Genomic DNA, 17067 nt, shown 5'->3' with positions numbered 1-17067 from the left:
TTTTTTCAATTCAAACTACAAATAGCAAACTTCATATTCGAAACAAGCCACACCTCTCCACCCAACAGGAGATAAGAGACGTGAAAACACCGGATGCCTTCTTAAGGAAACTTTTTACCAAATAGCTCAACAGAAATACTTCACATAGTGCATACAAGTTCTTTAGTAATCAACAAACTTATGGAAAATTCACAAGACTTATAGTGAACTATATTTTAGTCCATCAGTGTTTTTAACATTAAGATTTTTAATAATAAGTCATAGTTTAACTAACAATCGCCTTCAATGCATTCCCCCCCCCCCCCCTCTACCCCCCCCCCCCACATCCATTCACACACGCACTACTAACACTTGTTTTTAAGGTTTTAAGAAAATTGTGAGATTGTTCTTAGCTAATTTTACTTTTGCCAAATGTAAGCAGCTGATGATGAATGCAATGCATTCGAAACATGTTCTGAACTTTTAATTTAATGTCTATTGAAATAGCCTAAGGCTAAATAAAAGTGAAAGTATCGATCAGGTGGATTCTTGTTCCTTCAATTAATTGGATCGTAAACAGTCAGTCGAGGCTCCCCATGAACCACCATAAAGGTTGTTCAGGATGTTATTCCTTGTACAATTTTGAGAAAGTTTGGTGATATGTTCTTTGTAGCAGAGACCTGTCCAAGGTAACTTCTAGATATTTTGGAAATGGATTTTACCTCAGTTTTTCATCAATGAATAGGACAGTTGGCTTGTAGTTTGTGAGACAGTTGCCAAGACTTTAGGAATGTTGTCATTTTGTCCAAGTATGTTGATAAAGTGACTTCTCCATCCTAAAATTTCTGCTTTGAGCTACCACTGCGATGTCATCAGCATAAATGAACTTGGTAGCTACACCACCTACTTAGCTAGCTACCTATTTACTCTGGATCAGTCGAAACTGGCAGATAAGAAAACAAATATGGAAGACAAGGAGGTTAAAAGGAGTTGCCATAGTTACGGAAACAAATAAACATGAGTTAAATGAAACAAGGAAAATGAGAGTAAAATCTCAAAATAAGCATGTAAATTGGCTGAGAAAGCCAGAAACAATAGACAGATAAAATAAGAATAATGATAAAAGCAAATATCCATAAGATACCAAAAAATAACACAGGTCCAATATGCGCCCACACACAAACATGCATGAACGCACGCATGAACGCACGCATGAACGCACGCATGAACGCACGCACGAACGCACGCACGCACGCACGCACGCACGCACGCACGCATGCACGCACGCACGCACGCACGCACGCACGTGCATACACAATAACGGACCATTTATGTTGGTATTATAAATTTACTCATTCGGACAAATATTTCAGGTTTCCTATGGGAATCAACATCTGTATCATCTGATGAACAAGCAGGCATCAATTTTTGGTAATGAGACAAAGTCTCTCAAGTGCATTGGCATTGCTGGTGGCTCCAAGTAGCCTATGCAGCGGCCTCCACAGTATGCACTAGCCAGCGTCTTGGTGGGTGTGCTATAACTTAGCACACATGGGCGAAACGCTGGCAACCAGGAATGAGTCAGCTGGAAAATTTATAATGTCCAATTATGGACCATTTATGTTGGTATTGTAAAGCAAACTGTAAAATATATATAAAAAGACAAAAATGAAATAAAAAAAAAAAAATCTACCCACACTGACCTGTCATTGTGTTTATCACTCTTGTATGTAACTACCCCTATTTCCAACTTTCTTTGATTTAAAAAAATAAAAATCAACTACGAGGGTTGATTCGTAAGTCATGGCAACTATTTTTTACTTCTTGAAAATTTGCCAAAGCCAAACATGTAATATATACATTTGAAAGTATGTTACATGAACTTCATAATGTTGCCCACAGAAAGCATATGTGTGGATTATTCTGGCCATGATCATGCCCCCTTTATCAAATGTCCGATGATATTGGTGCATAATGGAAGGAAGCAAAGTCCAGCAACATTCATACACAGTCTGTGCGACTTTTATCTTATTCCCAAAGTAAAGTAGCCACAGCATAGGGAATGATTTGCTAACAAATAAGACAATGTATAAGCGTTCCAACGTGTGACAGGACAAATAGATGAATCTCATGAAGCTGATGGTATATTCCGTTTTCCTTATCGATGACAATGAGTCATGGACAACCAAGGAGAATACGGTACTTTGAAAGATGTTAAACAGTTTGTGCAACACATACAAATGATTGTATGCAGGTTGTATGACAGTAAAACAAATAAAATGCTGATTTCAAAATGCCTTGTTACCAGAGATTCCTGTATCCCTACTTTATATGGTGTCACTTTTCAAAAGTCTTTCTTATACACTTCTAAATTTACTTAGTACATTTCCTGTATTGAAGCTATTTCAAGAGAAAAAAAAATAGTTGCCATGATTTCTGAACTAACACTTATGTAGTTCAAAGGAAGTACAATAATTACAACTATGATGGAAACAGATATACCTCAGCTTTATGCCCTCTTAGACAATGAATCTCGGTGCCAGTAGCTAACGAACGTAAGTAAAGTTGATTGTCTTCACAAGCAGCCACAAGGAACACAGAGTCATTTGACACATCTAATATAGAAATTGGGGAAGGAAGAGTGATTGTATTCAGTAGGTTGAAGTTTTCCAATGACCATAAACAGACTGTGGAGTCGGAAGAACCTGTAAACAAACAAACATGAGATTAATTTTGAGCAAAATGTAAACAACCAGATATTCATCTTTTTCTTCTAGACTTATACATTTTTCACTTTTACTGCTTAGTGTTCAAAAGGGGAAAGAAGGACATCAGTAAGATGAGAGAAAATTAAGATCAAAAAGTATAGAAGTTGGCAGATTTAATGTTTTTGAAACAATATCTTAAACAGTTAATTGATATTTTCCCTAATTGAAGTTGTTCTCAGTGAACTTGAGGTGATATATTTATGGATGTTAACTGTTTCTTGCATGGGTACATGTTGAAGAAACAAATGGTCACAATACCAGATATGCCTAGAAAGTGAATATTCAAAAGTCTCTATGTTTTATATTCCTTTTTAAAGAATTGTCAATCAGAGTAATTCATATTATTATGTGCCAGCTCTCTTTGGTACTTTCTGGAAGGGACTATTGAGTCAGACCAAGGAGCTCCCAGCTAGTGTGGAGGCATGGCTAGCCCTTGTGTGTATTGTTTCTCTTTGGTTTCCCTGTGTGTTTTCTGGAAGGTATTCTGTCTCTAGTCAAATTCCAAATATTCCAGTCCCTTATCATCAGGAGATAAAAAGGAGGCTGGGCACGAACAGTGAAATAGTGTTAGAGTTCAGTCGTACTGGCTGTCACCAGTGTCCCACTGGAGTATGAGCAAGGAGTTCTTGTTGTGTTAGGGTGTTGATCGTTATGTTGGAGTACTGGGTATATAGTATGGAGTATTGTCTGTGTACCAACATGGAGTGAGTGACTGGAGCTTGACAGCAGTAGTGCTGGTAGTCATCTGTGCTCTACCGGAGTCGGAGTATTGTCGCGTATGGAGCAGAGTACCATGAGTACTGCCTTGGAGTACTGTGGACTTTAGACTGTCGTACAGTCAGTGTATGGAACAACTGTCATGAATAGAATTGGAGCAGTGTTCATTGTCATTGTTGTGACGAGTATTGTAGTGCTGGTTAGCACTGTTGAGTTGTTGCTGTGTAGTTGTGAGTGTTAAGTAGTTCACTGTGTTTGACTGTGTGAATTACTGGACTTTCTCTGGAGTTTAACTAAGGAATAGTCATCTTAGTTGTGGCCTGGTTCATATATGTCCAGTGTGCAGGCTAACTGCACTTGTGAGCAAAAGTGAAAGTAAGGTGAGCCTGTCAATAAGGATTAAAGATATCTCAGATAAATACCAACGAACTGGACTACCTCTGCGCTGTGACAGTTGCCTCAGCCAAACTTACGTTGCATGTGACTGCCCTGCTTTAAGTGTGTATAAAAATTTAAATGAAATTTACCTTATAAAAGAAAATTATTTATAATTACATGAATATGTGAATCACAAGGAAATTGCTGAACAAATGCATCGCATACCTATCGAGCCAACTCGTACTTAAAATAATTTTTGCAGTGGATCACTCTTAACGGAGTTCGGACAGGCCATGGCAGATGTAGGGACTCACTGTACAAGTGGAACTGTGTAACACTGCTGGAATCTAACTGTGCTGCCCCACAGCAAACCATCGCTCGTATCGTTGGCAGTTGCAAGCTACGTGCTTACTCCGGTAGCTGGGCTGACTTCCTTATACCATCAGAGGCAGTGTTAAAGTATATGGAAGGGCTGGACATCCTGATATGAAATTGTTTTCTTGTTGTAATATATTTAATTGTATACATGTAGATTTTATGCCATTCGCTAAATAATAACCTTATAAAAGATGCTGGAAGTGTTGTCCTTCCTGGGTTATACAGGCATTGTATCTGGTAACCACATTCTGGCTGACATAAGTGAATTCTGCCACTGTAATGTTTCTGATTCCATTCGTAAAATTTCCTTTCAGTTCCTCTAATGTGTGAGGATTTGTTTGATACATATTTTCTTCCATTTTACCCCACAAGAAAAATCACACACTATTAGATTTGGAGAATGAGGGGGAAATAGACCAGCACTGATCACTCTGCCAGCAAATACCTTCAAGATTTTAAGAAGGGTATCTTCTGCTGTATGAGCAGGGTCTGAATCTTGTTGAAACCACCCACGCGATTTTTCTTCTTCCATTAACTGATGGAAAAACGGTGTCAAAATGTCATCTTGGTACCTCTCTGCATTTACTGTCATCTCAAAACAAATTATTCATCTTGCGCTAACAGCACTCCAAACACCAATCTCCCTATCATAATGAGGGACTTCATAAAAACCATTAAAATTTTCTGCACACCAATAGTGCGAGTTATGACTGTTCACATGACAATTAAGATAAAACCAGGCCTCATACGAAAAGAACACAAGGTGTGGGTCGAATAAACGATCATTCAATGATGCAAGATACCACTCACAATATCTCACTCTTGTGGCTGGATCAGCAGGTTTTAAACAATGGGCCTGTATAAACCTGCACTATGTGCAGAAGAACCTGAAACCCCTACCTGTTGTACTAATTTTGTGAGTAATTCATTTGGTGACCGTTTAAGATTCACACCAATGTCATCTACCTTTTCCTCTGTTAAAACTGTTCATGTGTGCACATGTTTTTTATTGAGCACTGAGCCACTAGTTTCAAATTTGTTTACAATTATGTGAATCTGTGCTCATGCAGGTGGCACTTCACCGGGAAATTGCTGAACAAATGCATCGCGTACCCAGCAACCAACTTGTACTTAAAATAATTTTTACATATGAAAATACAGTGTTGCAATGATAACTGACTCACCACGTTAACAGCCGAGATTCAGACTGGCGACTGTGGCTTGCGAAGTAAAAAATATGCATACTGCTTGCAAGATTAAGAACTATTACAAGATATTAGAATCATTCTGCATTGACGGTTTTCACCTTAGTAAAGATTAAGAATTATGCGTACACCTCCAATACTGCAGCTTACATATCGTAAAGTAAAAAGACCACTTGGATGGTCTTAGTTTATAAGGGAGACCCTGTATGCGTGTGTACATTTACTGGATCATCCTTAAATAAATCAGAGTGATTAACCAGACTGTGTTTTATTTGTGACAATATCTATAACTTCATTCTTTTGCACAAAGTCGTTGACAGTGTTCTAACATTTAACTTTTAGAATCATCATCTAGGTCTGATATCAATCCTCAGAATTATTTCCTGGCTTTTCCTACCTCATTAATATTATCAAACATATTTTTTGAATGTCAAAATCACCCTGGATTAAAGTACTCATTATTGTACCATTCAGTACTGAGATTTCTCAAAGTTTCTTTTCAGAGAGATTGTTTTGACCATCACCAAATAGTCTAGATCTGGTGACTGGTGACTTTCACTAGTACTTTCACCTGTAGTAGTACTTATATTACAAGGGCCAAAAGTGATGTTTCAAGTATGAAGCAAGATGAACTTTGAAACAAATACATTAAAAACACTTTCTCATGTGATGTGCAATATTTTATCTCACACTATTTTGAATATCTTTACTTTTTCCCCCTTCCTGCCCTTTTCCTGGCTTTACTGAGGTCGGCACTTATTGTGGAACTGGGCCAGTGGGACAGCCAGACGCCCTTCCTGATGCATGTTTCTGTGCTGGGTGGTAGTCTGGTATGTTGTATGTAAATGAAAAGAGTACGGCAAACGCAAACAGCCAGCCCCTGAGAAAGAGGAATTAACCATATGCAGCTGAAATCCCTAGCCTGTCCAAGAATCAAACTCAGTGCCCTATGAATTGAAGGCCAGAAACTTTCTTTAATTTTACTTAAATAATATTAAGATGAAATTATTTTCAGTTCAGGGCCCACCATTCAAGCAGTCAACACCATCCATGAAAGAATCACTATCAAAATATTCAAGCTCTTTAGGCTTCTTCTATTGTGAAGTTACTAGCATTACACCCCAGTATGGCAGTTGGCTTGACGGTTGGATTGCCACACCTTTCCAAGACACTAGTGACTAGGGGACCATTGATAAGTCAAGAATCCGATGGTAGATGTATTGACTTGCACATAGGATGCAGTGTAGCCTTCTGATATAAGTAACTACAGTATCATAAAGTTTCACTCTCCACATTATTTTGGAGAATGTAAACATCAACATAGTATGAAATAAGGATATCTCTCATATAAATTTGACAAAAATGGTGAAGTGAAAGATGTAGTATAAAATACTCACTGATACAGTTGCATATCGTTGGTTTCTGGACTACCTTTCACTTATTCCACTCCCGAATCTCTGACAGTTGTTATATCAACTGCAGAAAAGGTAAGCTGGTGAGTGTATATAGCCAAGGATTAAGGATAGATCTGAAGGGTGCTAAGATCCATGGCCATCTATGGCAAAAATTTTCATTGCAGGTATTAAGGATGAAATTCATATCATACAGTAGCCTGTATAAACTGTTCTCTTAGTCAGTGTGTATGGATACAAAAGCCAGTGATTAATGACACAGAGCTTGGTTAAAAGAAAACTTTCAGAGGGAACTTTGACAAGTAGTCAAAGGTGCAAAGAACAGCCTCCTTGCACATGAGTAATACGGATATAAACATTGAAATAATTTTTAGTATTTCAGAGAAACTGTAATATTCACAGCTAATTTAGTTTTAGAGATAGAAACCACTGGTGGCCATCATCATCATCATTACCATGGTGAACCACAAACTTCGCCCAGGAGTACACAATTTGTGATATTAGGCCTCAGCTGAGACAGACCTTGTTCCTTCTTACTTGTGCTAGGTTCCTTTCTTTCATCTTTCCTGCCTAATCTCTCTTGTTCAATGTTTGTTCTCTTCTGACCCTAATAGTATTAGATTTTCGAAGCTTAGAGAGTCTTTCAGTTTTCAAATTTCCAGTTTTCAATCAGACCCTATTGTCCTTCAAGGGGTTGAAACTCTTTCTCCAACACTTCTTCTTTCTTCAATTTTGATCTACTTTGGATCACAGTGAACAACTAATTTGCTGGTAAGTCCTTTTCTACTTTTCTCAAAACTTCTTCATCATTTTGCTGTGTTTCATCTTCCTCTTCTCTGACCACATGTTTTTGGACTTATCATTTTGCTTTTCCTACATTTATTATTATTATTATTATTATTATTATTATTATTATTATTATGAGATGTTGATAATCCTATGATATTGTCTCTTAAAAATCATCCCAGATTTTCGTGGACAGTACTGGATAACAGTAATCAATCCTGGTGCCTTGAAAGAGTTTTTCGGGATAGTTAAATGTCCTGGGTTTATAAAAATTGAAGATTACAACTGATTTTTTTTTATTCATGCAATGGGATGTTAAAAAAAATTACCATGAAATTATTCACATGCCTTTTGTATATAATACTGTAAATAGAAACAATGAAAGATTCGGGAACATTTGAGTCCACTATGACAATTCTTTACTTCTTTTTCTTTGCTACCACTTCTTGCCACACCTGTGGGGTCGTGGGTGCGAACTGCATCATACATGTGGATTTGGCCCTGTTTTATGGCCAGATGCCCTTGCTGGTGTCAACCCTATATGGAGGGATGCAATCACTATTGCGTGTTTCTGTGGTGGTTGGTAGTGTGGTATGTTGTCTGAATATGATGAGGAGAGTGGTGGGACAGACACATACATCCAGTCCCCAATCAGAAGAATTAATCAGAAGTGATTAAAATCCCCGACCTGGCCAAGAATCGAACCTGGGACTCCGTGAACCGAAGGCCAGTATGCTGACCATTCAGCCAATGAGGTCCACTATGACAATATAAAATCTTAAAACTGATTTACTCAATGAAAGCAAATCAGATGTTATCTCTATTTCAATTTGATCAAAGTCTATAGCAAACAATAACAGTTCTTCACACTAGCCAACAAGATATGTTGTGATTTGTATAATAAGATGGACACAATCATGTAGCCTCTGAGCTACAGGAATTAGGTAGACATGGTTATTGTTGTTGTTATTAAATTAGGTTGAGAAAAAGTTAAGTTATTTTTTTCTAATATTTTGAGTATAAATTACCAGCAGGTTATGGGATACCAATCTTCTGGTGGTTGGTAACCATCATGAAGTAAGTTTTCCTATTTTGTGTTTCCTGCATATTGTGGATGTCACACCACTATCAGAGGTTCAGCATCCAGGATAGTCTTCTTCATCAACGTCCACATTTCCCTTCTTTTCTCTGTCTCCTATTATCAGTTGTATCAAGCTGTGTTTGTCATTTCAGAAGATGTGACCAAAATAGGCTGCTTTCCTCTATTCTGAGAGGGATAAGACTTGACATGATTTCCCGGTGTAAGAGAGTAATGGTACCTCCTTGTTGGTATATTGCCGAACATGATAGTATTAACAGCAACATTAATTCTTTGCACCACAGCCCCTCCCTTCCATGACCATACTAATAATAATGTTATATGATATTACTTTTGTCTCACTAACTACTTTTGAATTTTGTTGTAGATGCCGAGGTGCCAGAATTTTGTCCCGCAGGAGTTCTTTTACTTACCAGTAAATCTACTGACATGAGGCTAACATATTTAAGTACCTTCAAATATTAACGGACTGAGCCATGATCGGACCCTCCCAAGTTAGGGTCAGAAGGCCAGCGCTTCAACCATCTGAGCCACTCAGCCTGGTCCTATGACCAGACTCCTGAGGTCATTGAATAAGATGTCCATGTTATTTACGTACTGCCTATATTGGTTTGCAGTTCTGTGTGGCAGACCATCTCAGAGACAGTACTACAGTACATAGTGTGTCTGCTTGGACTCTCTAAATTGTTCCTGTAACTTTTCAGGTAATAGCATCGTTTTAAGCTTTCTTTCTGCCATTTCAAGATATAGAACACTAGAGAGTAAGGATATTTTTACTTGCTTTATTATTTCATCCTTAATATTGCCATGCAATGCAATCTATTCAATTTTAATAAGAGATTAACTCAGTACTAAAAGAAAGTTTCTTTTTAGAGAGAAAACTACTATCTACAGAGCAAGAAAAGTATAGATCTTGAAATTTCATGCAGAAACATTCATGACAGTAATTAGAGTACATGAAGAGTTATTGTCATCATTAGTTCATTTTAGGAGCTACAGCCATCTTTAATTATAATAAATTACAATTATCATCCCTACTATGTCTAAAACCTTTCTGGTCATCCAGGACAGTTTTTCTTATTGAAATTATGCTGTTATATTTAAATATAATTTAAATTGATAATCCTAAATTTCAAATAAAATGGATAATCTGCTTTTGTACACTACTAGCATTTTTATGGGGGTGTGGTTTAATGACCTGCATAAAATGTCACACTCAAAACAAATGCCAAAAACTGTCTTGGCTCAATATTGAACCACTCAACCTGGGATTCTTTGTACAGTACCTCTAAATAACTTGATAAGTTTTGAGAAATGACCATTTTAGTGTAACTGGAAGTACTGATTTGACTAATACTATTTTTTCTGGGTTCCTCAAATTTCATTTCATTATCAAGAAAAGCCAGTGTGCACTATGGTTGGATGATTTAAAGATAAAAATTTCATTGTTCCGTATTGAAAAGTATCACAGTTAAATTGAATTAATAAATATGGTAGTTCAACCTATTCAATACAAGTAAATAAGAGATGTAGAGATTATATTCTTATTTAATTAAAAGTGGAAATGGTACTGGTTTCGACCCCAGTCTGGGTCATCATCAGGCAATTATAACTCGAAAAACATTGCATGAGTAAGAAAGAAATTAACGGTCAAGTCCACACAATATCAGTTGAAGAGGCGATATAAAAATGACGGGGGTAGGCACTGTAAAATTTTACATTTTTTTCGAGTTATAATCGGCTGATGATGACCCAGACTGGGGTCGAAACCGGTACCATTTCCACTTTTAATTAAATAAGAATGTAATCCCTACATCTCTTATTTACTTGTATTGAATAGGTTGAACTACCATATTTATTATTTCAATTTAACTATGGTTGGATGAGACAAAAATGATGCTTATGCTGTTTCCTGGAGGAAAACACAGTTCTGGCTACCATTGATCAGTATTATATTGATATTTACTGAGAAGCTGTGGGCCTATAGTTTGGTAGAGTTTTGCAATTGTTCCTTGTCGCCAGACGACATATCAATCAATGCACTGAGTCACAATGCCCAGGTCCTAGGAACACCAAGGTGAGAGAGAGACATGTTGATGTTCACACCAGCAACTAGCCTTTTCTCTACAATAAAAGTAAGGGCACCCTCCAGTCCATGCCATTTCATCTTGAGAAGGACTACCAAACAGTAGCTGAAATGTTGACATAGCCTACAACCTGGAAAGGCATCAAAGCTTGTCACTTGAATGTTGGCCATGGAAACCTGTACCAGTATGTTCAAAACATTTGCTTGTATTTTTGACTCCTATTTGCTTTCATAGCCTGGAGCAAAGAGAGGGTAGTTATCTCTCTTGTAGATTTTTGTAGATTTTTCCAAATATGCATCTCATAAATCTACTTCCATCGCTGAGTGTATTAGCTCATATTCTACGATAGAAAGAGGAAGATGCACTGTTTAAAGATTCCAGTCTCAAATCCTGGCATTGCCCTAGCCTCTATTTAACAAGCAGTTTATCTACTCTCACTCCATGAAAGAAGCAAATTAAGGTTGCAGTTTTACATCACTGCTGATGTTGCGTTCATATGAAATCCAAACTGCATGGATATGACTTTTCATTTATAAAATAAAATCCTGCATATAATGACTGGATTTGACCACCTTGGTGAGAATAAGGTAACGATGCCACTCACCTAACATGTCTCCTTTCTCAGTCCATGCAAACATTGAGGCAGCTAACATAATCCATTCATAAGTTTACTCATCAAGTCCCATTTTGTTAAAACAGAGGAGTCACAGAAGAGCTTGATAATGCCATTTCAAAACAGAGTGCCTAGTTAATAACCCCATTAAGCCAGGGACCACTGATACGGCATTCTGAACTGGAGTTTACTTGCAGTAGAATTACCAACTTCTTTCTTCTCCTCCTATAACCAACAGCGTGTAGGCTGCCTATGGAAGTGCTGACCATTTCTAATCTTGGCGATAGCTGGTGTTTTAACAATTAGAATTATTGTACAAAATATATCAAGATCATCTGGTATTTCAGGTATTAGACAAAGCCTCTACTTTACCAAAAACGTTTGGCAGTAGGCTTCAAATATTGTAATGGCCACAGGGTTTGGAGGGTTTCATAGACATACTTATTAAATTGTTTTCGCTGTATCAATTTCTCATATTAACACCTCTTATGCACTTTTTGTTTAATTTCTTTCATTCCTTCATCATTCGCTTTTCTCATTTCAACTCTTACTTTTGCACATTTATGCCGAATCCTAATAAAATATTTAAATTTGTTATTCTATACAACCAACCATGATGTATTCACAATGACAGCTAACCTCCAACTCAGCGCGTGAGTCAACACAGCGCCATCTTATAAATGAGTATATGAGTATATGAGTATATCAATCCTTCTTTTCCATTATTAAATTTGTTATTCCATACAACTGACCACGATGTATTCACAACGACAGCTAACCTCCAACTAAGAGCACAAGTCAACACAGTGCCATCTTATAACAGAGTATGTGCGTGACATCACATATTTAGCACAAATTTTGCCTTACTTTAAAGTGCTACTGTATTTCATGAAAATTACATTTCAGTATTTTTTTTTGCAACAGGTAGTCTCCTCTTTCATTTGTCAATTGAGACATTAAACACAATCTAATTTAAATACTCTCAATGATATACATGTTCTATCCAAACATTAAAAGTGTCCTAAAATTTTTATTTGCATATACCCATTGTCGAGGAATATAAGTCTATGTTAAAAATTATTTACTCAAAATTTCTGGTAGAAATACTAAATTCATTTTCTTTCCACCATTATGAAAGAGAGTGTGTGTTCCATTGTTTTAGTCTTTTATTTCATATATAAGAATTTCTATAGGCTTAAAAAAAGCACACAGTACCTATCATTCTTGCACAGTTGATAATTAACTCTTGTGAGTAGCAGTGTTAGTATCAGTTATATAGCAGAAAAGTGAAATTAGCACTCTAAGCTACAGAGAAAGAAAGAATGAAAGAAAGGATAGGAGAACCAAGATGGCGCCGGACCAGACACGAGGACATCCCCCGCCGCAGTGACTTTGACGGATGTGACAGGTCCACGATGGTGGTCGATCTTCATGACTACATCACCAGTCAGTAGCGAAGTAATGATGATTCGTGAATCTTCACCTCCTGATACTATTACTGAGTTACCCAGTGCTGGCGTTAGACTCAGGACAGGGGCTATATGTTCACTGTAGAAAAACAAGGAAAGACAAGCATTGTCTTTAAATTCATTTAGTAGCCCGGTTTCTTTTAAATTTATACTAACTCTCATTTGAAATTTCTTATCATTGTTTCTAACATATGGTTTTCCTAAATTAATTTTTGCTTATCATTGTTACACCTCGAAATATCATTATGTGGCAATGTTGAGGGAAGAAATACTGGCCCACAGCACATGTATCACTTAGAATGTATTAAATTTAAAGTTTGATCCAAATTTGCTGTGTTGCAGTTTGAACCAGAAATTATTTTATCAATGAACCTTAGATCGCAGAGCCTTTCCGGTCAGAGTTTTAAGCTGAAATATTATCACATAGCATTTTTCTAGGTGCAACAATGATATATTAAAGAACAAATTTATTAATGTAACATTTCTAAAGCCATTTTTCTAATACAGTATAGTATTTCTAATGCATCACTTTCTTAAGAAAACAAGTGTGTCTGTTGCTAAGAGATATTATTTAGGAAAATGTATTAAATTTAAAGATTGATCCAAATTGGCTGTGTTGCAGTTTGAACCAGAAATTATTTCATCAATGAAAGGAAGGGCTAATTTTTTTTTTTGGAAGGTTACATATATTAGAACATACACATACAAAGAATATGTTTACTGGAAATGTCAGTGGGTAAAATAGAAGACAGGCTCTGCAAGGGCAATAACTACACATATCCATAATGAAATTAGTTTACTGAAAGGAATATGTGAGTCACCCCATTCACTTCCTCCAAATTGCGAACAAGCAGAATCCGAGAAAGTAAAGCAATGACTGAAATGTGTAGTGCAGGAAAGACCCGAAATACCTTGAGCACTATTACTGAGAACTGAACTCCATAATGTTCTGTCCGAGATAATGAGCAACCTACCAGAGTGTGAAAGACTGAAGAACAGCACCAGAAGAGAATGACAAAGTGACCAACCAATAAACCCTGTAATTTTAACAGAACTTGCAGAAATACCAGTAAGGTACTGAAGGACATGACTAGGAGGAACTCTTTAATACATGATTCTCTTGAAGATGATGACAGGGATCTTAACAATGGACAATACTGATATTTAGCACAAGACAGAATTTAGAATTACAGTACTAATGAAAACCCATACTTGGTTCTTTGGCGGCATGTTCAGAATGTCTCCTAATCCATTTGCTCAATTGTTTATTATTATAGGATTAATATCACATCCAGACCTTCATCAGAAAGATGAAAGAATTTTAGTACCTTTGCCTTTTGTATTTGCTTTCTTGACAACAAAGGATCAGAACATGTACAAATTGGTAATGGAAGAATTTAGTAATGAAACCAGATTGTATGGAATTACCACTGTTAATCTGTAGAAGATTATGACAAATTGTGAAAAAGCAATTGCAGTTGTCCTCAGTACAACTCTTATAACGATGTAAATAATTGAAATAACAAACTGCATACCCACATTCATGTGCTCTGCATTTACACCACTTGCAGAGGTTGAGAAAACATTTGAAGTACTGACAAATGTTGTTAATAAAGAATTGTTAGGAATATTGGTTACTTTTGAAACATGTATATTTAGCAAAAATTTGCAGGGACGACAAACGAGAATTCCACCTTGGTACCCTCCACAACTGTGGTACCAGTAAGAAGCAACAATACAGAACAAGCACAGAACCAAGTATGTTAGTGAAGGCCGGCAAAATTTAATATTGTCATGGGTTAAAATCGTCCAAGTACGTACACTGCTCTGTATGAATTACAAAAAGAACAGTCGGATACAGAAAGCATTTTAAATGAATTCGTACTACAAAAATCTGTTAGGTCTCAGCTGAAAAATAAATAACTAGCAGTTCAAAAACAATTCAGAACAGTATGGAAAATACAAAGAAGGAAATAGAAGAATGGACTACCTCAGACTATATCCTATAATGTACATTTTTAGGCATTAATACATTTAGGGAAACTGGTTTAGGAAATTTGTATTTGAATAACTAAGTTAGGAATGACATTTTGTTTTTGAAAATTGAAGTTCAGTAAATTTAATTTAGGGAAAGTGCTAGGTAATGCTAGTGTGATCTTGCTCATACCTACAGTATTATATTGATGGTAAGGATATTCATGTTTTATCCATGGTTACTTGACTGAAAGTTGTTTCTACAAATTAATTATTTTAATTACAGACTCAAAGTGTTGTTGTGGTCAGGCAGAGTCTTTCAGTACAATGATGATAATATTTTCCATATGCTTACACTTAATTATGTCATGACAGTGAGATGTAAGTGTGGTAAAACATCATCTACTACTTTCATGCCTGGTTACTTAACTCATAGGCACTGACAACTCATGCCAAATCATTTATTAAGGGAGTGTGTGGATCCCAGAGGTGACTGCCTCAAACTTATATTACGGTTATTACTTCTTCTGTGAGTGTTTCTATCACATTCCACCCCTGTTTACTTACCTTAAAACTTTTTTATTTTAAAAAATATTTTTTTGCTAGTGGCTTTACGTCGCAACGACAGAGATAGGTCTTATGGTGATGATGGGATGGTAAAGGCCTAGGAGTTGAAAGGAAGCAGCCGTGGCCTTAATTAAGGTACAGCCCCAGCATTTGCCTGGTGTGAAAATGGGAAATGACGGAAAACCATCTTCAGGGCTGCCGACAGTGGGAATCGAACCCACTATCTCCCGGATGCAAGTTCACATCCCCTAACCACACGGCCAACTCACCTGGTACCTTAAAACAAACAAATGAATGGGATGCCTAATACGTTGATGTGCAAAGTTGTGAGGCATCTTATTTATTACTATATTATAGGCCTGCTGCTATAATAATAACAATGGTATTGTTTTTCATGTCCCACTAACTACTTTTACAGTTTTTGGAGATGCCAAGGTGCCAGAATTTTGTGCCAGTTCTTTTCACGTGGCAATAAATCTACCAGCATGGGGTTGATGTACTTGAGCACCTTCAAATACCACTGGAGTGAGCCAGGATCGAACCTGCCAACTTGGGCTCAGAAAGCCAGCACCTTAGCCATCTGAGCCACTCGCCTGCTGTTATAAAAGCTTCAGATGTATGGTAAACAGTCTTATGAATCTTATAACAGTTAAACATATAAAAAAAAATCAAGGAACATACTGACAAGCAGTAGCGGCCAGCCTGTAAGGATTCCCGGATGATGTCCTCCCTAGAGGACGAAAAGGTTCTTTTATTTTTTCTCGACATTTGGACTTGAATAATGCTAAAAAAAATTACATTTCATTGTAAAACTGTAAATTCTCATCAATAAGGAAGACTGTTCGGCAATATCAAACTTAGGTGACTGACTTTCAGCACGCAGTTCATTGGTAAATGTTTTCAGGTTGAAGATAATGCACGGCCTCTCGAGCTTCGACCTGAGGATGTACTGTGGGTGCGGGGATTGAGATGTAAATGGGAAGCATGCTGATGGACGGTATTGGGGGGAGGAAGGGTGAGGGAAGGGGCTTTCACTTGGGCAGAGTCCGTAGCAGTGTAGCAGTAAAGATGTCTTCACGAACCCCTACATGAGCATGCACCACCCAAATCTCCAGTGTTGCATACAATAAAATTAAATAATAATTTATGACCTTGTTTTCCTGGAATATACAGAACTCAAAGGGGGATGATGTTGTGGATATAGAGAACGTTCTGGAAACATGGAGATTGTACTGCCAGGATCTGTACAGTGAACAATGTAATGCACAAGACCAAGTGAAGATAGACAAGCAGTCAGATCCTGAACCTGACATCCTCCGAGATGTAGAAATGGCTTTGAAAATGCTGAGAACTGGAAAAGTGTGTGGACCTGATGGAATAAGTGCAGAAGTCTTGAAAGCTACAGATGATGCTGAAATTGGAATGCTGTTGAAAATCTGCCAAGCAATATGGAATTCTAGAAGATGGCCCGAGGAATAGGTACAGTCAATCTTTCTCCCAATCCACAAGAAAGGATCGAGGAAAAAATGTGGAAATTATCGCTTAATTGCTTTGATTTCACATGCCAGTAAAGTCATGCTTCATATCCTGCACAAGAGACTCCGGGCATTTCTAGAGTATCAAATTCCTGAAGTC

The 17067-nt window shown here is 37.1% G+C and overlaps 1 protein-coding gene across 1 annotated transcript in view; it reads right to left on the bottom strand.

Moving 5' to 3' along the window:
* The window catches only part of LOC136857286 (protein qui-1), a 2256165-nt gene that overhangs the window by 77602 nt on the left and 2161496 nt on the right, over positions 1 to 17067 (bottom strand). Inside the window, exons 20-21 of the mRNA XM_068225125.1 lie at positions 12783 to 12970; positions 2482 to 2684 (exon numbers count right to left, since the gene is read on the bottom strand). Of these exons, the coding sequence (XP_068081226.1) occupies positions 2482 to 2684; positions 12783 to 12970 (391 nt within the window). The remainder of the gene's footprint in view (positions 1 to 2481; positions 2685 to 12782; positions 12971 to 17067) is intronic.

The sequence above is a fragment of the Anabrus simplex genome, chromosome 1 (assembly GCF_040414725.1).
Source record: "Anabrus simplex isolate iqAnaSimp1 chromosome 1, ASM4041472v1, whole genome shotgun sequence".
In the NCBI taxonomy this organism is placed as follows: Eukaryota; Metazoa; Arthropoda; class Insecta; order Orthoptera; family Tettigoniidae; genus Anabrus; species Anabrus simplex.
Note: the sequence above shows the minus strand (reverse complement) of the source record. Positions and strands in the feature narration are given on the sequence as shown.